This window comes from Hyla sarda, chromosome 4, assembly GCF_029499605.1.
Source record: "Hyla sarda isolate aHylSar1 chromosome 4, aHylSar1.hap1, whole genome shotgun sequence".
NCBI lineage: Eukaryota > Metazoa > Chordata > Amphibia > Anura > Hylidae > Hyla > Hyla sarda.
This window is the reverse complement of record NC_079192.1, coordinates 134897388-134921509: the sequence shown is the minus strand read 5'-3', so window position 1 is coordinate 134921509 and position 24122 is coordinate 134897388. Positions and strand designations below refer to the sequence as shown.

The 24122-nt window shown below is 43.8% G+C and overlaps 2 protein-coding genes across 2 annotated transcripts in view; both read left to right on the top strand.

Annotated features, from left to right (window-relative positions):
• AFG2B (AFG2 AAA ATPase homolog B) overlaps positions 1 to 24122 on the top strand; it is a 287286-nt gene that overhangs the window by 208021 nt on the left and 55143 nt on the right. The gene's annotated exons all lie outside the window — the stretch shown is intronic.
• On the top strand, positions 8849 to 11956 carry LOC130368491 (protein spinster homolog 1-like). Its single transcript, XM_056572221.1, has 2 exons — positions 8849 to 8969; positions 10313 to 11956. The coding sequence occupies exon 2, from the start codon at positions 10338 to 10340 to the stop codon at positions 11850 to 11852; it is 1515 nt and encodes a 504-aa protein (XP_056428196.1). The 5' UTR covers positions 8849 to 8969; positions 10313 to 10337; the 3' UTR covers positions 11853 to 11956.

Genomic DNA, 24122 nt, shown 5'->3' with positions numbered 1-24122 from the left:
GTATACAAACACAACGTGTTCCAGGAAGATACGATGCTGATTGGTTCCCTGTGTTCGTGTCGGCAGGTGAGCGCCGCCTTGGAAATCGGACTTATAAGAATTTTATACACTATGCACTATTATCGATTATGTAGTCACTTATAAAGTGTGTATTATTCACAGACAGTTGTTTGATTTTGTATTTAGCACAAATTGTAATGACCGATTGTGGTCTCTTGAGTATGTTTATACTTTGTTGTGATTCATACTGGGCACACCCCCCTCTTATTTGCATATGTAATTAGGGGGCCTATATATATGCACTATGCTTTGCTGTTCACTATGCTTGAGAAAGGCTTTATTGCTAAGCCGAAACGTTGCTGTTCTGCACAGATTTGTGAATAAAAACACAGTTTGATTCAATCAAGATTGGAGTGCCGCTTCTACCTTCAGTTGCTATTGTTTGGGAATTGGTCTGTTCCCGGAGCTGAGCACCCAGCCAGATCTCGAATCCTTATCACGGTGCTCCTCTTTCTACACAGTTGTTATATATATATATATATATATATATATATATATATATATATATATATATGTGTCAAAGAAGAAAGCAGCACTCCTAAAGCGTGAGTAGGTGCCTCCAGCTAGGGTCCGTGTCCAGGATCCTGCATACGTAGTTCCAAGGAAAATGCTGTGGCACTCAAGGTATGGTGAAAAAATGAAAACTATTTATTCATCCCAAATGTGCAAAGAGCAACATTTCAATGGTCTCACACCATCATTATCAAGCCACTTGATAATGATGGTGTGAGACCATTGAAACGTTGCTCTTTGCACATTTGGGATGAATAAATAGTTTTCATTTTTTCACCATACCTTGAGTGCCACAGCATTTTCCTTGGAACTACGTATGCAGGATCCTGGACACAGACCCTAGCTGGAGGCACCTACTCACGCTTGGAACTATATATATATACACACAAATCAAAAAAAATGTTGCAGTCTCTTGTAATACCTTTTTTATTGGACTAACAGAATTTTGTAGAGACAAACTTTCAGGATTCTTCCCTTTATCAAGTCCAATAGTCAAGGACTAATGATCAAAGGACTTGATAAATTATCAGGGAGGAATCCCGAAAGTTTGTCTCTACAAAATTCTGTTAGTCCAATAAAAAAGGTATTGAAAGAAGCAAATGTCCAGCGCGGGTGTCAAGCAATACGAAATTTCTTTATTCAGCCATAACGCAAAGTGATGACAGGTGACGCGTTTCGGCTGCAATCAACGGCCTTAGTCTTACAAACATAGAGTGCAAATGGATCTCTTATATGGAGGGGGAGAGTGGGGATCTGCCCATGGGAACCATCCCAGGGTTTAACCCACTGTTCCCCTGCATCTAACACACATTATAACAACGCATGAAAATGTGAACAGTGACCAAAAAAGTTTTTTTAAAAACATGAACATCATATAAAAAAGGAGGTTATCTGTATACAAAATTATAAAAAAAAATTTGTAATTACTCCACATTATGTCGGACTCCTATACATAAATATGTGTGTGGCCGCACAAGACAATTTTTAATTTTTAATTTATTTAATTTTTTCAAAAGAAATCGCTGGTAAATACCAACCATTTCTTTTTAAATTTATATAAATTATTAGACGGGTGCTGCAACACACATAACAAGAGCCTTCTTACTTTATCATGAGTCCTGCATATATAATCAACAGAATGATATTTCAATATTTATTCAGAAATTATATTTAAATTATATCAGTATAATTCAAAGGGAATACGTAAATTTGTAAATGAGTAAATCCTAATGTGAGGTGATGGAAGGGAGAAGGATTTTTTATATTATTAGTAATGTAGAATTACATCCTGTCTTAAATTAAGACCGGATGGATTTCTAGTTTGCAATTTTATAATCCAAAATACTTCCCTATCTAATCATTTTTGTTTGATATTACCTCCTCTCACATTTTGGGTAACCCTTTCAATCCCCTGAAGGCTAAGACCAGAAAAGTTGCCCCCATGGCTTTCGGCAAAATGCCTATTTACCATGGATAAATGTCTGGATTGGAAATGAGGTATATCCGACAGGTGTTTTCTGATCCTAGCCTTCAGGGGATTGGTGGTACATCCTACATATTGCAACCAGCAAATCTCACATGTCATGAGATACACTACATTGTTCGTATTGCAATTTATTTGTGGTCGTTGCTACATGACTGAAATGCGTAAAACCCTAATACTAACCTAACAACCAACTGTAACCAATAATCTATCAACCTCAACTAAGCAGTTTGGAGTGTGCCATAACTGCGGCGTAAAGAATATGCCTGGAAAAGAGGGCATACCCTGTGGTAAGTGTGATGGAATGAAAAGAAGGGGGGGCGGGTGGGAGCGAAGAACCCACGGCGTCATTGAAGGGGGGAGAGCCGTGAGTTTTATAGTCATCCCGCTCCTCCCACAATTACAGGCCAGCTGCGCAGGCCTTTCCATTTGTGGTCGTTGCTACATGACTGAAATGCGTAAAACCCTAATACTAACCTAACAACCAACTGTAACCAATAATCTATCAACCTCAACTAAGCAGTTTGGAGTGTGCCATAACTGCGGCGTAAAGAATATGCCTGGAAAAGAGGGCAAAACCCGGATTTAAACAAACATTTGTTTATTGCGGATTACAACACAAGAGACTGGAATGCGCTAGCCATTTCTTTGCGAGGGTTAGGGAAATACTGCATGTAGCATCCGCATTTCCAACATCCTAATTTCATGATTACGTGGGTTGGGACCCCGTGCTTAGAATTGGCTGTAGCTGCGCCAATACGGAAGGAGTGACCGGATAATGAAGTCGGGACTCCTCCCAGCGACCCGACCGAAATGCGTAAATGTTTGATGAATTGAGAAGTAGTTAGCGGGTTGGACCTGAAATGGAGTAAAAGGTCGTCAGCTGATAGGTTAACACAGGCATTCAACAATTCACGGAGGACTGTGGCAGGACACCCTTTGTGCACGGTGGGGAAAACCGAACAACCACAGTTTGACCCGGTGACGAGGTCTTGGTCTGACTGGGGGACAGCTGGAAATGATCAGAGACATGTGACAGCTGACTGACCTTAGGATAGGGCGCGTTAATGGTCCGAGTAGTACACTCACCCGGTCTGAGAAACCCATTACAGGCAAGGTACATGGCCGCTTTTAATGTGAGGCTATCACGGATACCCAATGGTGTGGAGTCTAACAAGTCGGACAACTGCCTGAACATGTTGCCTGTGATTGGTTGTCTGACTGGGCTGCGAGGGACTTCCTTTTCAAGGATGCCCTTCAGAGCGGATTTCACCAAGCGAGAAGAGAGTATAGAGTAACTACGGGTATTGGTCAAGGATAAATGGTGTTGGATACCGGCTAGATAACTCTTAATAGTATTGTGGGATAAATGCAGTGTGGAATGGCAAAACCCGACATATGCTAATAGGAAGGGAACTGAAATCTTGTCGCCCTCGGCGTGCTTGGATCTGGATTTGGAAAACGAGTTCCACGCCGTACCATAAATTTTTGCGTATTTGCGGACAAGGCATCTGCTGCAATATTCTGGACTCCTTCAACGTGAGCACATGTGAAAGTAAATGTATGTAGTAGGGACAGCCAAACTAACCGTCTAGCCAAGCTCATTTATCTATAACATAGCTGACCGTCTAACACCAGGACAGAGAGAGAGTATCCGAAGACGTGACGGATGAGAATTGTATACGTGACTGGACCTAGACAAGTATGTGCCCGGTGACAAGAGCGAAACGTTATACAAGTACCTTAACAACCTAGAACACCCTGAAGAGCATCTTTAGGAACGAGACTACACAGAGAAAGGAGCGCATCGACAACGCAAGCAATCACAACCTGAAAGCGTATCAGGTTCATGAGGTGATTACTTGGACAATAATAATCAACTCTTTAAACCAGGACAGAGGGAAAGTATCCGAAGACGTGTTGGACGAGAATCGTATGCGTAACTGGGCCTAGACGAGTATGCGCCCGGTGACAAGTGCGAAACGTTATACGAGTATCATATCAACCTAGAACACCATGAAGCACATTTTTGGGACATGACTACACATAGAAAGGAGCGCATCGACAACGCAAGCAATCACAACCTGAAAGCGTGTCAAGTTCATGAGGTGATTACTTGGAGAACAATGTACGACACTTTAAACCAGAACAGAGGGAAAGTATGCGAAGACGTGTCGGACGAGAATCGTATGCGTAACCGGGTCTAAACGAGTATGCGCCCGGTGACAAATGCGAAACGTTAAACGAGTACCATATCAACCTAGAACACCATGAAGTACATTTTTGGGACATGACTACACAGAGAAAGGAGCGCGTCGACAACGCAAGCAATCACGACCTGAAAGCGTGTCAGGTTCATGAGGTGATTACTTGGGCAACAATAAGAAACTCTTTAAACCAGGAGAGAGGGAAAGTATGCGAAGACGTGTCGGACGAGAATTATATGCGTAACTGAGTCTAGATAAGTGTGTGCCCAGTGGTAAGTGCGAAAGTTCATACGAGTACCATTACAACCCAAAACATCGTGAATTCCGTTTTTGAGAACGTGACTATATCGTAAAAGAGGTGCACCGACGACACAAGTAAACACAACCTGAAGACGTGTCAGGTTCATGAGGTGATTACTTGGATAATAAAACAAATCTTATCACCTATGTGTGGCGTTATTGCTGTTCTGAAGGCGTGTCAGTAACAACCGTGCAACGCACTCCCTGCAGGCGTGGGAGGCACGACGGGCATACATCACCCATGTGTGGCGTGTCAGTCATAACAATTATGCGACGTACCCTTTCTGTAACATGACAGGCTTAACAGGTAAATACCACCTATGCGTAGTGTCAGTGTCGTTCAGAAGGCATGTCAGTACCAACGATAATGAGACATACCCCGTCTGCAACGGTTTACTGGGTCAGCCCCGCCTGTGCGTCGTGTAATAGTCGTTCTGAATATGTGTCAGCAGCGACAACTGCTATGTATCACCCTGCCTATATAAAGATGCGTGCAGAACGACTACGTGTGAAACTGTCGTGAACCGCTAAGCATGGCTATACCACCAACTTGATGAACCTATACTCGGGCCAACCATATACGCGTATAGACCACCAGTGAATGCCTGAAGCTAACCACGACCTGATGGCAGAGAATATGCCGGCAAGTAGTAACTATTATAACCACATACCTGCGTACAGGGCCACACCCCATGTGCTGTATGAGCATGTGCGCTGCACAAAACTGCGGGTGTACGAACTTCACCAATAGCGCAAGTGCATGTACAGAACGCATGCCACGAGTGCACACGCAGCCTGATTCCCGCGTGCACCCGAGTAATATAACCCTACAAACACGCGTGATACAGGTCCTGCGAGCGGGTGTGCAGCACGAACCTTATGAGTGCATGCTCAGTAGTAATCCTATGAGCGTGGGCCATGTAATACTATAAACGTGCGTACAGTGTGACTCGTATGAGCGTGTACAAGGTATGAATCCTATGAGTGTGTACAACATGACTCCTACAAGAGTGTGTGTAGTATGAACCCTGCAGGCGAGTACAAGCGTGTATACCACGTAAACCTACGAGCAAGTGTACAGAATGGATGCTACATTGGTAAGCACCGCATGAACTTGATGAATTATGCAAGCGAGTGTACCGTATAAAAGCTACCGCGAATGTACTGCATAATCCTAACGCGTGTAAAGTAAGAATCCAACAAGCGTGTGTACAGTGTGTACTGTGTACAGCATGAATCTTATAAGTGTGTACGCAGCATAATGCTACAAGTATGTACAAGCGTGTGTATAGAGTAAATGCTACAAGCATGCACCCCCCAACTATGCGCAAGTGTGAGTGCAGTATGAATGCTACAAGCAAGCGTACAGCATGAACCCTAAGGGTGAGTGTACAATATAATCCTACAAGCGAGTGTACAGTATGAAACCTGTAGGCAAGTAAACGGTATAAACACTACAAGTGTGTACTGTATGAATCTTACAAGCGTGTGTGCAGTATAAACCTTACAAAGGGGGTGTACAGTATGACCCTAAAAGCGTGTGTACGGTATAAAACTACAAGTGCGTAGAGAACGAATGAACCCTAAAAGCGTGTGTGGCGTATAAATGTAACCGGCATGAATCCTACCAACGTGCATGGGTACCAGGATGTGTACAGCATGAACCCTACGGCATGATTCCTATAAGTGAGAATCGTAGCTTCACAACAGCTGGAGGCACACCGCCCGGAAACACAGAAATATAAAATAAATGAAAAGAAAACTGTGAGGAAGTTAGTTAAGAGACAAAGATTGGAAGTGAGCGCAGCTGTTGGTGTAGCGTGCCTTAGACTGACCAGATTGGCAGCTGTGGGGGTGAAGCATAAGCCCACAGGGTGGGGCGGAGCGGTGAGACCGATTGAGTGTAAAGGTGTGCGAGTCTTAGTATACGGGAGACACATATAGATCCTCCCCGCAGCACAGAACTACAAAATGTGATAATGATATATATGTGCAGGAGGCTGTTCACATAGAGCGGTAATGTTATACATGTGCAGGAGACTGTTCACATAGTGCAGTAATGTTATATATGTGCAGGAGACTGATCACATAGTGCAGTAATGATATACATGTGCAGGAGACTGTTCACATAGTGCGGTAATGATATATATGTGCAGGAGACTGATCATATGGTGCAGTAATGTTATACATGTGCAGGAGACTGTTCACATAGTGCGGTAATGATAAACATGTGCAAGAAGCCTAACACATAGTGCGGTAATCATATACATGTGCAAGAAGCCTAACACATAGTGCGGTAATGATATACATGTGCAGGAGACTGTTCACACAATGCAGCAATCAAATACATGTGCAAGAGGCCTAACACATAGTGCGGTAATGATATGCATGTGCAGGAGACTGTTCACACAATGCAGTAATCATAGTGCAGTAATGATATACATGTGCAGGAGACTGTTCACACAATGCAGTAATCATAGTGCAGTAATGATATACATGTGCAGGAGACTGTTCACACAATGCAGCAATCAAATACATATACAAGAAGCCTATCACATAGTGCGGTAATGATATACATGTGCAGGAGACTGTTCACACAATGCAGCAATCAAATACATGTGCAAGAGGCCTAACACATAATGCGGTAATGATAAGCATGTGCAGGAGACTGTTCACACAATGCAGTAATGATATACATGCGCAGCAAGCCGTTCACATGGCGCGGCAATGATATGCACGTGCAGGAGGCTGTTCACATAACAAAGTAATCGTATGCATGTGCAGCAAGCCGTTCACATAGTGCGGTAATGATATGCACGTGCAGGAGGCTGTTCACATAACAAAGTAATCGTATACATGCGCAGCAAGCCGTTCACATAGTGCGGTAATGATATGCACGTGCAGGAGGCTGTTCACATAGTGCGGTAATGATATGCACGTGCAGGAGGCTGTTCACATAGTGCGGTAATGATATGCACGTGCAGGAGGCTGTTCACATAGTGCGGTAATGATATGCACGTGCAGGAGGCTGTTCACATAGTGTGGTAATGATATGCACGTGCAGGAGGCTGTTCGCATAACAAAGTAATCGTATACATGCACAGCAAGCCGTTCACATAGTGCGGTAATGATATGCATGTGCAGCAAGCCGTTCAAATAGTGCGGTAATGATATGCACGAGCAGGAGGCTGAACACATAATAAAGTAATCATCACATAATAAAGCAAGCCATAAGAAAACACATACATGCGCAGCAAGCCGTTCACCTAGTGCGGTAATGATATGCTCGTGCAGGAGGCTGTTCGCATAACAAAGTAGCCATATACATGCGCAGCAAGCCGTAAGTAATCATATACAGCTGAAAACCGTAAAATGCTACCGGCGAATGCCGAATGCCGATATGTAATACGATAACCTGGGGCCGGGCTGACCAAGGGTTTCCCTGAACTCCGGCTCACCTCCGGAGTCCGGGAACCGCCAGCGTTACCCCCGGTCAGCCACGGCCACTTACCCCCACCATGCCGGCTGAAGCGAGGTTCCTGTCAGCTGACTCGCGCAGTCAGCTGACCGGTGGGAACGTGACTCCACTTCCTGCCGACATCACGTGACAACCCTCAAGCGAAGAACCCACGGCGTCATTGAAGGGGGGAGAGCCGTGAGTTTTATAGTCATCCCGCTCCTCCCACAATTACAGGCCAGCTGCGCAGGCCTTTCCATATATTCTGACATGTTGTAAATTTCTTTTGTTGCAGTAAAAAAAAATTGTTCTGCTGTTTTTCATAATCATGCAGCATATACACTTAAGATGTCCACATTTAAAGTTCCCTTTAGTATTCAACCAAGTGGGTTTCTTAATTTCTCCGGAGCTATATAAACTGGGGGATACACATTGACCTATGGTTTTCGCCCTACGTGACACACATTTGTATCCATGTTCAAATGTTTTGATATAATGATTGTCATTAGCTACCATGGGAATATATTTTTCCACAATTTTACAGATTTGTTTAAAGTTCTGACTATAGGTTGTTGAAAAAATCAATGGTTTGTTTTCTTTATTTTTACTTTGATTACTGGAAGTATTTTTACCATAAACCAAATCTGTTCTATTTTTATTCCTGGCAAAATAAAAAAGGTATTACAATCTGCATCACTGGACTAATACGGCTACTCACATTTACTATACAGATATACACATACCTGAAGATGGTTTAGAACCCTGTGATGTCACACATGCTTGTGATGATGTCACCGTAAGCTGTACAAGGAGGTGCGCGCCGGCTGCAGTCTCTTCAGTGTGTTTTGCATTCACAACCTGTGGTGCAAAGTGTTTTGTTAGAGAGTTTCTATTTGTGATAGAGAATTCAAGATTTTGACCGTTCCTTGTCTGAAGAGAGAACCACAAGGTAAGTCTCAGCCTCTTCTATTCATACATACACAGGGCTTTTTGTTTGACAGGTTTTTTTTATTGCTGTTGCTTTTTTTTTTTAGCAAAAAAAACAAGAAATTAATTTCCAAAAGAAATAACAAAAGTTATATTTCTCATAGCATTGTGACAATACTTGGCTTAGGTATTAAACATAATAAAACACACAGATAGTATCATGACCAGAGCTTTTTCTTGCAAAACTGCTAAAATGCAATTATGCCCAAAAAAGCCCCCAAGAAAAAGAGTCCTAATTCATGAAGTTCTAAAAGATATAAGTCTATGAGAAAGATTTGGTGGAGTAGTAAAAGAATGACAGAAAGATTAGGGCAGAAATATAATGTTATATAATAGAATTCTGTGTGTATTAACAATAGAAATACTCCGAGTACACCGAAAGGGAAAACATTTTTCAAATCAACTAATGGCAGAAAGTCATATAGGGTACGGATAGATCCCAATGAGGTGGGGTAGGTTCATTATTAGTAAATGTATATAACAGGATAGCCCAATTGTATCTACAGTATGAAGTTCACATGGCCCAGTGACCATACAGCCAAGCCCTTATAATCCACCATTACTAGGACAGATTCAGGGTTGTCAGATATTACTAGGACCGGACAGGTTTAGGGTTATCAGATATTACTAGGACCAGACAGGTTCAGGGTTATCAGATATTACTAGGACTGGACAGGTTCAGGGTTATCAGATATTACTAGAACCGGACAGGTTCAGGGTTATCAGATATTACTAGGACCAGACAGGTTCAGGGTTATCAGATATTACTAGGAGCGGACAGGTTCAGGGTTATCAGATATTACTAGGACCGGACAGGTTCAGGGTTATCAGATATTACTAGGACCGGACAGGTTCAGGGTTATCAGATATTACTAGGACCGGACAGGTTCAGGGTTATCAGATATTACTAGGACCGGACAGGTTCAGGGTTATCAGATAATATTAGGACCGGATAGGTTCAGGGTTATCAGATATTACTAGGACCGGACAGGTGCAGGGTTATCAGATATTACTAGGACCGGACAGGTTCAGGGTTATCAGATATTACTAGGACCAGACAGGTTCAGGGTTATCAGATATTACTAGGACCGGACAGGTTCAGGGTTATCAGACATTGGTAACCTCAGGGAAGACGTCTCCATATAAAACACTTATAGAGAAGCGTCTTCTTCTGAGGCTGCGATGGTCTTAGTGTTATCTTGTGGTTCTGTGCTGGACATTTCTGCTCTGTATAAAGGATCTATTGTATAATGACAGGAATGATGACATGTTGTCTAATGTGTTCATTTATCTCTCTCTCTCTAGTGTTTTCAGGCTCTGACCTGTGACCATGGCCTCTCCACAAGACCCATTGCTGAAGGAGGAGGAAGAAGCAATGGAGGACCATAGTGATATGGATGTAGAAAAGGGCGATATCCCTGAGAGGCAGAACCTGCCATCTCTAAGCGTGATGTCCACCGCACGTTCCATCATCACCGTAGTGATCCTCGCCTTTGTTAATTTGCTCATCTATGCAAATCGCTCCAGCGTGGCGGGGGTGCTGCCTTATATACAGAAAGCATATGACACCAATGCTAGTCTGTCCGGCTTATTGAATACATTGTTCATTGGAAGCTACATGCTAGTCACACCAATTGCCGGATATTTGGGCGACCACTGTAATAAGAAATATACTGTTTGCGCAGGAGTCATCGTTTGGCTGAGCATGACACTTACCCTGTCATTCATCCCTGACGGGTACTTCCTGCTCTTCCTGCTGACGAGTGGACTGGTTGGAGCCGGAGAGGCGACTTTCTGCACCATCGCCCCCTCCATCATTGCAGACCTTTTCACAAGTGACCAGCGGACCCGCATGCTGAACGTGTTTTACTCCGTCATACCTGTAGGCTGCGGACTAGGATACATCATCGGGCCCAAAGTGACCGATGCAGCAAGGGGCGATTGGCACTGGGCGTTTCGGGTCACCCCTGGCCTGGGCCTCATAGCTGTGGCTTTGTTGATTTTGGTCACAAAGGAGCTTCCAAGAACGACTACAAACGGGAAGAAGAACAACAAATCCCAGAAGTTTGCCAAATGGGCGACAGATCTGAAAAAACTATTTAAAAATCGAAGCTTCATGTTAACCACCATGGGATCGACGGCTGTATCCTTCATAGTGGGAGCAATAGGTGTATGGGGTCCATCATACCTGACCCACGCACGAACACTCCTACAAGAGAAGGACCCTTGCCGTGCTGAACCGTGTGACTATCACGACATCCTAATATTTGGTGTGGTTACAGTCGTTTCCGGCATTCTGGGAGTTGTAGCAGGGACGGAGATAAGTAAAAGATATCGCAAATCCAACCCACGGGCAGACCCGCTTGTGTGTGGATGCGCGATGATGCTCTCCGCCCCTTTTCTTCTGTTGGCATTGACTTTTGGCAACATCAGCCTCGTTGCCACCAACATCTTCATCTTCATCGGAGAGACGCTTCTGTCAGTAAATTTCACCCTCATATCTGACATTATACTAAAAGTAGTAACTCCGTGGAGGAGATCTTCAGCCCTGGCCGTGCAGATGACAATCTATCACCTCCTAGGTGACGCCGGCAGCCCGTACCTCATCGGCCTGATATCTGACACCTACGAACGAGGATATGCCAAATCCCCTCTTCTGAAATACCGCAGCCTGGAGTATGCCCTCATGACCTGCACCATAATGGCAGTCATCGGAGGGGCCTTCTTCATGGCCACGGCCCTATATATAGAGAGGGACGAAAAAGAAGCAGAGATGGAATCAGAACCTCCGTCATCCTCCTCCTCCTCACTGCTTCCTGCCGATGAGGACCGCGCTTCAGACTGAGGAAAAGTCATTGCTTACCTTTATCTCGTTTACTTCATTAAAAAAAAATTAAGAAAAAAATAACTGCATTTGTTCTATGTTCCACTTTACCCCTTATTCTCTACCCAGGGGCGGACACAGACAGCAGAGGGCCCTTGTGCAAAGAATGTGCCTGTGCCCCCCCCCCCCCCCCAAAACATAAATTGTTCAGCACCCCCCCCTCCATGTGTCACTTACTCAGGTGGACCCCCATATGTCACTTGCTGTATAAGTTTCTAATTATTTATTAAGGCCTCCCATATGCCGCAGCTCATTCAAGCCCCCCACATTAGGTAGCATAGATTCCCAACATTAGGTAGCATAGATTCCCCACATTAGGTAGCATAGTTTCCTCACATTAGGTAGCATAGTTTCCCCACATTAGGTAGCATATATTCCCTACATTAGGTAGCAGTTTGCCCACATTAGGTAGCATAGTTTCCCCACATTAGGTAGCATAGTTTCCCCACAATAGGTAGCACAGATTCCCCACATTAGGTAACATAGTTTCCCCACATTAGGTAGCATAGTTTCCCCACATTAGGTAGCACAGATTCCCCACATTAGGTAACATAATTTCCCCACATTAGGTAGCATAGTTTCCCCACATTAGGTAGCACAGATTCCCCACATCAGGTAACATAGTTTCCCCACATTAGGTAGCATAGCTTCCCCACATTAGGTAGCACAGATTCCCCACATTAGGTAAAATAGTTTCCCCACATTAGGTAGCATAGTTTCCCCACATTAGGTAGCACAGATTCCCCACATTAGGTAACATTTTCCCCACATTAGTTAGCATAGCTTCCCCACATTAGGTAGCATACTTTCCCCACATTAGGTAGCATACTTTCCCCACATTAGGTAGCACAGATTCCCCACATTAGGTAACATAGTTTCCCCACATTAGGTAGCATAGTTTCCCCACATTAGGTAGCACAGATTCCCCACATTAGGTAACATTTTCCCCACATTAGTTAGCATAGCTTCCCCACATTAGGTAGCATACTTTCCCCACATTAGGTAGCATACTTTCCCCACATTAGGTAGCACAGATTCCCCACATTAGGTAACATAGTTTCCCCACATTAGGTAGCATAGATTCCTCACATTAGGTAGCCATAGCCCCCCCCCCCCCCCAAACACACAGACAGACACAGACACACACAGAGACACACTTACCTGCCCTGCACAGCGCTTCTCCTCTCCGGCAGCGGCCTGACGAGTGACGTCACTGACGTCCTCCTGAGCGGGTCTGCAGAAGTACGTCACTTGTGCAACGTCCCTCGTCAGACCCTGGTCGGCCGGAGGCAGACTCACTGTCTAAAGTGCCCGCTGCGCTATTATACCCCGCAGCTGCTTTAGAACAGTGAGCAGCGGCGGCGCCAACCCTACCATGAACCTACTAGGCACAAAAAAAAAAGGGGGCAGCAAAATGCCACCCCTGAAAAGTGCCACCTGGGACTTATGGCCAGAGGCAGCTCTAGACTTTGTGAGGCCTTAGGCGAAACTTGAACATGAGGCCCTGCTTTATTTTCTGCTGAAATTACATGGTGGTCCGGCTGTGAGATGGTTATACTGTGACATCACTGTGTATTATCCCTGTACTGTGACATCACTGTGTATTATCTCTGTACTGTGCCATCACTCTGTGTATTATCCTTGTAATGTGACATCACTGTGTATTAACTCTGTACTGTGCCATCACTGTGTATTATCCCTGTACTGTGACGTCTCTGTGTATTATCTCTGTACTGTGCCATCACTCTGTGTATTATCCCTGTTCTGTGACATCACTGTGTGTATTATCCCTGTACTGTGACATCACTGTGTATTATCCATGTACTGTGACATCACTGTGTGTATTATCCCTGTACTGTGACATCACGGTGTATTATCTCTGTACTGTGCCATCACTCTGTGTATTATCCCTGTAATGTGACATCACTGTGTATTAACTATGTACTGTGCCATCACTGTGTATTATCCCTGTACTGTGACGTCACTGTGTATTATCTCTGTACTGTGCCATCACTCTGTGTATTATCCCTGTACTGTGACATCACTGTGTGTATCATCCCTGTACTGTGACATCACTGTGTATTATCCCTGTACTGTGACATCACTGTGTATTATCTCTGTACTGTGACATCACTGTGTGTATTGTCCCTGTACTGTGACATCACTGTGTGTATTATCCCTGTAATGTGACATCACGGTGTATTATCCCTGCACTGTGACATCAGTCTGTATATTATCCCTGTACTGTGACATCACTCTGTATATTATCCCTGTACTGTGACATCACTGTGTGTATTATCCCTGTACTGTGACATCACTGTGCATTATCTTTGTACTGTGACATCACTGTGTGTATTATCCCTGTACTGTGACATCACTCTGTATATTATCCCTGTACTGTGACATCACTCTGTATATTATCCCTGTACTGTGACATCACTGTGTATTATTCCTATACTGTGACATCACTGTGTATTATTCCTGTACTGTGACATCACTGTGTATTATTCCTGTACTGTGACATCACTGTGTGTATTATCTCTGTACTGTGACATCACTGTGTATTATCCCTGTACTGTGACGTCACTGTGTATTATCCCTGTACTGTGACGTCACTGTGTATTATCCCTGTACTATGACATCACTGTGTATATTATCCCTCCCTGTACTGTGACATCACTGTGTGTATTATCTCTGTACTGTGACATCACTGTGTATTATCCCTGTACTGTGACATCGCTGTGTGTATTATCTCTGTACTGTGACATCACTGTGTATTATCCCTGTACTGTGACATCGCTGTGTGTATTATCTCTGTACTGTGACATCACAGTGTGTATTATCTCTGTACTGTGACATCACTGTGTGTATTATCCCTGTACTGTGACATCACTGTGTATTATCCCTGTACTGTGACATCATGGTGTATTATCCCTGTACTGTGACATCACTGTGTATATTATCCCTGTACTGTGACATCACTGTGTATTATCCCTGTACTGTGACATCACTGTGTATTATGCCTGTACTGTGACATCACTGTGTATTATCCCTGTACTGTGACATCACTGTGTATATTATCCCTGTACTGTGACATCACTGTCTATATTATCCCTGTACTGTGACATCACTGTGTGTATTATCCCTGTACTGTGACATCACTGTGTATATTATCCCTGTACTGTGACATCACTGTGTGTATTATCCCTGTACTGTGACATCACTGTGTATATTATCCCTGTACTGTGACATCACTGTGTGTATTATCCCTGTACTGTGACCTCACGGTGTGTATTATCCCTGTACTGTGACATCACTGTGTGTATTATCTCTGTACTGTGACATCACTGTGTGTATTATCCCTGTACTGTGACATCACTGTGCATTATCCCTGTACTGTGACATCATGGTGTATTATCCATGTACTGTGACATCACTGTGTATATTATCCCTGTACTGTGACATCACTGTGTATATTATCCCTGTACTGTGACATCACTGTGTATATTATCCCTGTACTGTGACGTCACTGTGTGTATTATCCCTGTACTGTGACCTCACTGTGTGTATTATCCCTGTACTGTGACATCACTGTGTGTATTATCTCTGTACTGTGACATCACTGTGTGTATTATCCCTGTACTATGACATCACTGTGTATTATCCCTGTACTGTGACATCACTGTGTATATTATCCCTGTACTGTGACATCACTCTGTATATTATCCCTGTACTGTGACATCACTGTGTATTATGCCTGTACTGTGACATCACTGTGTATTATCCCTGTACTGTGACATCACTGTGTATATTATCCCTGTACTGTGCATCACTGTGTGTATTATCCCTGTACTGTGACCTCATTGTGTGTATTATCCCTGTACTGTGACATCACTGTGTGTATTATCGCTGTACTGTGACAACACTGTGTGTATTATCCCTGTACTATGACATTACTGTGTATTATCCCTGTACTGTGACATCACTGTGTATATTATCCCTGTACTGTGACATCACTCTGTATATTATCCCTGTACTGTGACATCACTGTGTATTATTCCTGTACTGTGACATCACTGTGTATTAATCCTGTACTGTGACATCACTGTGTATTATTCCTGTACTGTGACATCACTGTGTATTATTCCTGTACTGTGACATCACTATGTGTATTATCCCTGTACTGTCACATCACTGTGTATTATCCCTGTACTGTCACATCACTGTGTATTATCTCTGTACTGTGACATCACTGTGTATATTATCCCTCCCTGTACTGTGACATCACTGTTTGTATTATCTCTGTACTGTGACATCACTGTGTATTATCCCTGTACTGTGACATCACTGTGTGTATTATCTCTGTACTGTGACATCACTGTGTATATTATGCCTGTACTGTGACATCACTGTGTATATTATGCCTGTACTGTGACATCACTGTGTATATTATCCCTGTACTGTGACATCACTGTGTATTATCCCTGTACTGTGACATCACTGTGTGTATTATCCCTGTACTGTGACATCACTGTGTATATTATCTCTGAACTATAACATCACTGTGTTATCTCTATACTGACATCACTGCGCTTCATAATAAACTGTGACATCACTGTGCTTCATAATAAACTGTGACATCACTGTGCTTCATAATAAACTGTGACATCACTGTGCTTCATAATAAACTGTGACATCACTGTGCTTCATAATAAACTGTGACATCACTGCGCTTCATAATAAACTGTGACATCACTGCGCTTCATAATAAACTGTGACATCACTGCGCTTCATAATAAACTGTGACATCACTGCGCTTCATAATAAACTGTGACATCACTGCGCTTCATAATAAACTGTGACATCACTGTGCTTCATAATAAACTGACATCACTGTGCTTCATAATAAACTGTGACATCACTGTATTTCGTAATAAACTGTGACATCACTGTGCTTCATAATAAACTGTGACATCACAGTTTATTATGAAATACAGTGATGTCACAGTTTATTATGAAGCACAGTGATGTCAGTTTATTATGAAGCACAGTGATGTCACAGTTTATTATGAAGCACAGTGATGTCACAGTTTATTATGAAATACAGTGATGTCACAGTTTATTATGAAGCACAGTGATGTCACAGTTTATTATGAAGCGCAGTGATGTCACAGTTTATTATGAAGCGCAGTGATGTCACAGTTTATTATGAAGCGCAGTGATGTCAGTTTATTATGAAGCGCAGTGATGTCACAGTTTATTATGAAGCGCAGTGATGTCACAGTTTATTATGAAGCGCAGTGATGTCACAGTTTATTATGAAGCGCAGTGATGTCACAGTTTATTATGAAGCGCAGTGATGTCACAGTTTATTATGAAGCGCAGTGATGTCACAGTTTATTATGAAGCGCAGTGATGTCACAGTTTATTATGAAGTGCAGTGATGTCACAGTTTATTATGAAGCGCAGTGATGTCACAGTTTATTATGAAGCGCAGTGATGTCACAGTTTATTATGAAGCACAGTGATGTCACAGTTTATTATGAAGCACAGTGATGTCACAGTTTATTATGAAGCACAGTGATGTCACAGTTTATTATGAAATACAGTGATGTCACAGTTTATTATGAAGCACAGTGATGTCACAGTTTATTATGAAGCACAGTGATGTCACAGTTTATTATGAAATGCAGTGATGTCACAGTTTATTATGAAGCGCAGTGATGTCACAGTTTATTATGAAGCGCAGTGATGTCACAGTTTATTATGAAGCGCAGTGCTGTCACAGTTTATTATGAAGCGCAGTGATGTCACAGTTTATTATGAAGCGCAGTGATGTCACAGTTTATTATGAAGCGCAGTGATGTCACAGTTTATTATGAAGCGCAGTGATGTCACAGTTTATTATGAAGCGCAGTGATGTCACAGTTTATTATGAAGCGCAGTGATGTCACAGTTTATTATGAAGCGCAGTGGTGTCACAGTTTATTATGAAGCACAGTGATGTCACAGTTTATTATGAAGCACAGTGATGTCACAGTTTATTATGAAGCGCAGTGATGTCACAGTTTATTATGAAGCACAGTGATGTCAGAGTTTATTATGAAGCACAGTGATGTCACAGTTTATTATGAAGCACAGTGATGTCACAGTTTATTATGAAGCACAGTGATGCCACAGTTTATTATGAAGCACAGTGATGTGAGACTACAGAATGTACAACTGTACGTATGATGAAGATGGCGGGATGCTATCGAAATGTCACACATACATGGGGGAATAAAACACTTTGTTTTTGCACCTTATCTGGGAGTGCCGCTGGATCTTTAGTTTTGTAGATAGATGATATATAGATAGATAGATAGATAGATAGATATGAGATAGATAGATAGATAGATAGATATGAGAAAGATAGATAGATCAGTGTATCCCAACCAGGGGGCCTCTAGCTATTTCAAAACGACAACTCCCAGCATGTCTTTGGCTTTATGAGCATACTGGGAGTTGTAGTTTTGCAACAGCTGGAGGCCCCCTGGTTGGGAAACACTGCTCTATCTATCAATCAATCATCTATCTATCCATCTATCTATATCATATCTATCATCTATCTATCTATATCATATCTATCATCTATCTATCATCTATTAATCTATCTTTCTATCTATCTCATATCTATCTATATATCATCTATCTATCTCTCATATCTATCTATCTTTCATCTATCTCTCATCTATCTGAGATAGATATGAGATAGATAGATAAATAGAAAGATAGATAGATACATAAATAGATGGATATAGATAGATGGATAGATAGATAGATAGATATGATATAGATAGATAGATATGAGATAGATAGATATGATATAGATAGATATGATATAGATAGATAGATATGAGATAGATAGATATGAGATAGATAGATATGAGATAGATAGATAGATAGATAGGAGATAGATGGATAGATAGATTTAAAAAAAAACTCCAGAAGAGCAGCACAACAAAATTAAGAAAACCAATGCAATGGTGCTCGCTGGGTGTGGACCTTGGTGAGAGGTTCACTTGTACTAGAAAAAAGCAAGAGACCAGCAGCACACAGAAAAATTAGTGCAAAAATGGTGGAGATTTATTGCATTATCCCAGTGTACAAGCTCTTTGAGAACGGCGACGAGAGGTCGCTGAAACGTCGCTTCTTTTGCACACTGGGATAATGCAATAAATCTCCACCTTTTTTGCACTAATTTTTCTGTGTGCTGCTGGTCTCTTGATTTTTATTTTTTTTGGGATAGATAGATAATAGATAGATGATTGATATAGATCAGTGTTTCCCAACTAGGGGGGCCTCCAGCTGTTGCAAAACTACAACTCCCAGTATGCTCATAAAGCCAAAGGAATGCTGGGAGTTGTAGTTTTGCAACAGCTGGAGGCCCCCTGGTTGGGAAACTGATCTATCTATCTATATCATATAAATGTATCTATATCATATCCATCTATCTATATTATATCCATCTATCTATCTATCTAATCTATCTATCTATCTGTCTATATCATGTCTATCTATCATCTATCTATCTATATCATATCTATGTATCTATCATCTATCGATCTGTCTATCATCTATCTATCCATCTATTTATGTATCTTTCTATATATCATCTCTCTATCTATATATCATCTATTTATCTATCTTTCTATCTATCTCATATCTATCTATGTATCTATCTATATATATATATATATATATATATATATATATATATATATCTATATATCATCCATCTACCTATCTATCTCTCATATCTACTTATCTATCTATCTCTCATCTATCTGAGTTAGATAGATAGATAGATAGATAGATAGATATGAGATAGATAGATATGAGATAGATAGATAGATAGATAGATATGAGATAGATATGAGATAGATAGATATGAGAAAGATAGATAGATAGATGCATAAATAGATGGATATAGATAGATGGATGGATGGATAGATATGAGATAGATAGATAGATAGATAGATAGATAGATAGGAGATAGATATATAATAGATTGATAGATAGATCAGTGTTTCCCAACCTGGGGGCCTCCAGCTGTTGCAAAACTACAACTCCCAGTATGCTCATAAAGCCAAAGGAATGCTGGGAGTTGTAATTTTGCAACAGCTGGAGGCCCCCTGGTTGGGAAACACTGAACTACCTCCCACTGTCTCCTACAACTTTCCCCCTCTCCCCCAAGCAAGTTACTTACTTTAAAAGGGCAGCATCAGCAGTGGGCACTGGGCAGGTAAGTCTTCCATACTGGTGGTGTCCGGGCCTGTATACACACAGCGGGCCTGCTCCATAAGGTCCAGCATACAGGGGAGTGAGAGAGGGGGAGGAGCTTCCTGTCTGCTCTTCCCAGTCTGCATAGCGCGGCCCCTGCGTGGTGACAGGGCTGTAGGCTGAAGACTTATTTAAAAAAAGAATGCCGGAGTAGATGGCTCCGGGGGGCGTCGGGTGCAGCGGGGGCTCGGGCCCCTTACTGGTGGCCATGAGAGCTGCTAGTGACCTACTGCTGCTAGGGGGGGCACAAGGGGGGGGCAATCATGATGTAGGGGGGGCCGTCGCCCCCTCTGGCCCCCCTAACCCCGCCCCCCCCCCCCCCCCCCCAGAGACGCCACTGGCTGCAGGGGTAGTTGACGCAGCGTCCATCCGGGTGCTGTCAAACTTGCTGTGGTCGGGGAGTATGCGGTGGTATGTGGCCTAATGCTCGCCTCTGGGGCCGGACCTGGAGAGGGCAGCGGGCCCCCTCTCACGCTGGGCCCCTGTGCAGCTGAACCGGCTGCACAGGCGATATGTCCGCCCCTGCCCTGTACCCTCCAAATATAACCCTGCCACACACTGTTCCCATAATAATAACACTGTCACACAGTGTTTATTCTTAGTCTAGCTGAATTCCACTTCTGCACTGTCATCCTCCAGACCCATCTATCCTCCTCCAGGCTTCTCTGTCCTTCTCCAGGCTTCTCTGTCCCCCCCCCCCCCCCCCCCCTCAGACCCCTAAGTCTTTACCTAAGTCATTACCTCATACACCGCCACCCTGACCTCCCTGGCACCCCATCCTCAGTCTCCTCCTCATGACCTCATACACTGCCTATGCGTCTCTATACTCCCCCCCCTAGTCACACGAGTGCTGATGAACAAAAGATCCGTGATTTTCTCTCGTCTATCCCCTTGCCTTCCCTTTCCCCGGAGGACAGAGAGGTTCTGAACGGCCCAATTTCAGAGGAGGAAGTTCAGGCTGCTATTGATCACTTGAAGTCCGGTAAGTCACCGGGTCCTGACGGGCTGTCAGCCCCCTACTATAAAAAATTCTCTGCTCTTCTGCTCCCTCATCTTACCACTTTTTTCAACTCCTTGCTTTCTGCTTCCTCCTTGTCTCCTGATTTTCTTGATGCTCTCATCACTGTTCTTCCTAAACCTCTTAAAGATCATTCTCTTCCTGCTAACTACCAACCAATCTCTCTTCTCAATGTCGACTCCAAACTACTCACTTCTATCCTTGCTTCTAGGCTTAATCGTTTTCTCCCAGCGTTGGTGCACCTTGATCAAGTGGGCTTTGTTCCTGGCAGACAGGCACATGTTAACGTGCGCACGATCTTAGACATTATTCACCACTCCAATATTGCCTCCACCACTATGCTGGCGTTGGCATTGGATATAGAGAAGGCATTTGACAGTGTTACGTAGCCGTATCTTTTTGCAGTACTGTCCAAATTTAGATTATCAGGCCCTTTTGTTAGTGTCTTACGCCTTCTCTATTCCTCCCAAACGGCTTACTTGAAATTGCCCTCCTCCTCTCCCAGACGTATTGCCATTAAAAGGGGCACTCGTCAGGGCTGCCCGCTGCCCCTGCATTGTTTGCTTTAGTGATGGAACCGTTGGCAGCCCTGATACGCAGTAATCCTGATTGTTACGCCGAGCGCTCCGGGTCCCTGCTCCTCCCCGGAGCGCTCGCGGCGTTCGTCTCCGTGCAGCGCCCCGGTCAGACCCGCTGACCGGGAGCGCTGCACTACTGCTACCGGCGGGGATGCGATCCGCGTAGCAGGACGCGCCCGCCCGCGGCTGGCATCCCAGTCTCCTCACCTGCCCCGTCCTCCGTCTGCTCAGTCCCGATGCGCACGGCCCAGCTCCCTAGCGCCGGCTCTCTGAGATTTAAAGGGCCAGTGCGCCATTGATTTGCCCCTGGCTCAATCAGTACCTGCACCTGTGCCTTCCTTATAAAAACCCACTTCCCCTTCCTGTCATCGCCGGATTTTGTTGCCTTGTGCCCAGTGAAAGCTTTTAGTGTGTTCCCAAGCCAGTGTTTCCAGACCTTCTGCTGTTGCCCCTGACTACGACCCTTGCTGCCTGCCCTGACCTTCTGCTACGTCCGACCTTGCTCTTGCCTTGTCCTTTTGTACCGAGCCTGTCTCAGCTGTCAGCTGGGGTTGAGTCGCTATCGGGTGGAACGACCTGGGGGTTACCTGCCGCTGCAAGTCCATCCCACTTTGCGGCATGCTCTGGTGAAAACCAGTAACCCCTTAGACTCTGTTCCCCTGGTACGGCCCACGTCTTCACCCCACTGACACAGAGGATCCACCACCAGTGTCCTTGCTGCATACCTATCCGGATCCTGACACTGATATTGCGGGTTTGGAGGTGGGGTCATCTGTTTATAAGACGAGCTTGTTTGCAGATGACCTGTTACTGACCCTGACGAACCCCATGGTGTCCCTTCCTAACCTGTTTAAACTGTTGACTGTATTTGGTGAGCGGTCGGGTCTTAGGGTAAATGTAGCTAAGTCAGAGGTACTCTATTGTAATGTTTCAGCCCGTACGCAGCAGCTGATCAATTTGAACTTTGGATTTAGGGATTCTAGTGCTGGACTCCCGTATGTGGGGATCAAGCTTGCGAGATCACTGGCGCTGCTGTATCACGCTAACTACCCCCCCTTATATGCAGCTATCAGATGAGACCTACGGAAATGGGATCTTCCGTACATATCCTGGATTGGTAGAATAAATGTTATCAAAATGGTGGTGCTTCCACGTATATTTATTCCGCACTTTACCCATACCTGTCCCATTGTGTGATCTTCTTAAGCTTCAGAAAGATGTCTTTGCATATATATGGTCGGGTAACCGTCCTAGGATAGGCCGTTCCCTTATGCATTTCCATAAAAGGGTGGGGGGTTTATCTGTCCCACACTTCATCAGATATTATTATGCTGCACGTCTGGCCCAATTATCCTTGATCCATTCTACTCGAGGTGCACCACGCTGGGTTTCTTTGGAATCTTCCCTTTTTTCGCCTTATTCTTACTCTTCCCTTTTTTGGTCGCCTGCTCCGATCTCTTCTTTACTACCCTCCTCCGCCTGGATTGCTTTACGAGCCTTGTCCTTGTGGAGAACGGTGCGCTTTAAGCTATCCTTGCAGTCTCCCATCTCTCCTCTCCTTTGCTTTCTAGCTACTCCTCTGTTTACTCCCGGTCTACACCCTCTTGCGTTTCGGTGGTGGATCGATAACAAATTGACGCGTCTCACGGATTTCTTGATCCGGAAACGCTTGATTTCTTTTTATCTTTTAATTTCCCGGTACTCAGTCCCCTTGACAGAAAGGTTTCAGGCCGCTCAGATCCTCTCTTTCTATTCCTCCTATCTATCGAGAGACCATGAGGTGAACACGACATCATTTGAGGCTCACTGCCTATATACACCTGGAATGCCAGGCATATTATCTAGGATATACGCCCTCCTTAATGCACCAACACCGATAGACAGGAAACTGAAATTTATGCTGGACTGGGAGTTGGACCTATGTTCTGAAATGTCTCTGTCCCAATGGCACGCATGTTGCGAATCCATTAGCAAAGGTAGCCTGCAAATTGCTTTGTCTGAAACGTCTCTCAAGGTGTTGCACCGTACTTATATGGTTCCGACGAAACTATACTCTATATACCCTACAGTCTCCCCCTATTGCTTCCGCCAGTGCGGAGCGAGGGGTACTATGTATCACACCTGGTGGGATGTCCTGTAGTTAGTTCATTGTGGACTGAGGTTCTAGAGATGATGACACACATTTTACCTTGCCATGTTCCTCGCACTCCCTTGTTCTGTTTGATTAGTCATAGACCTAGTAGAATGCCGTTTAAGGTATTTAAATTAGCGCAGCACATTCTTTTAGCAACTCGCATTTATATTGCTTCATAA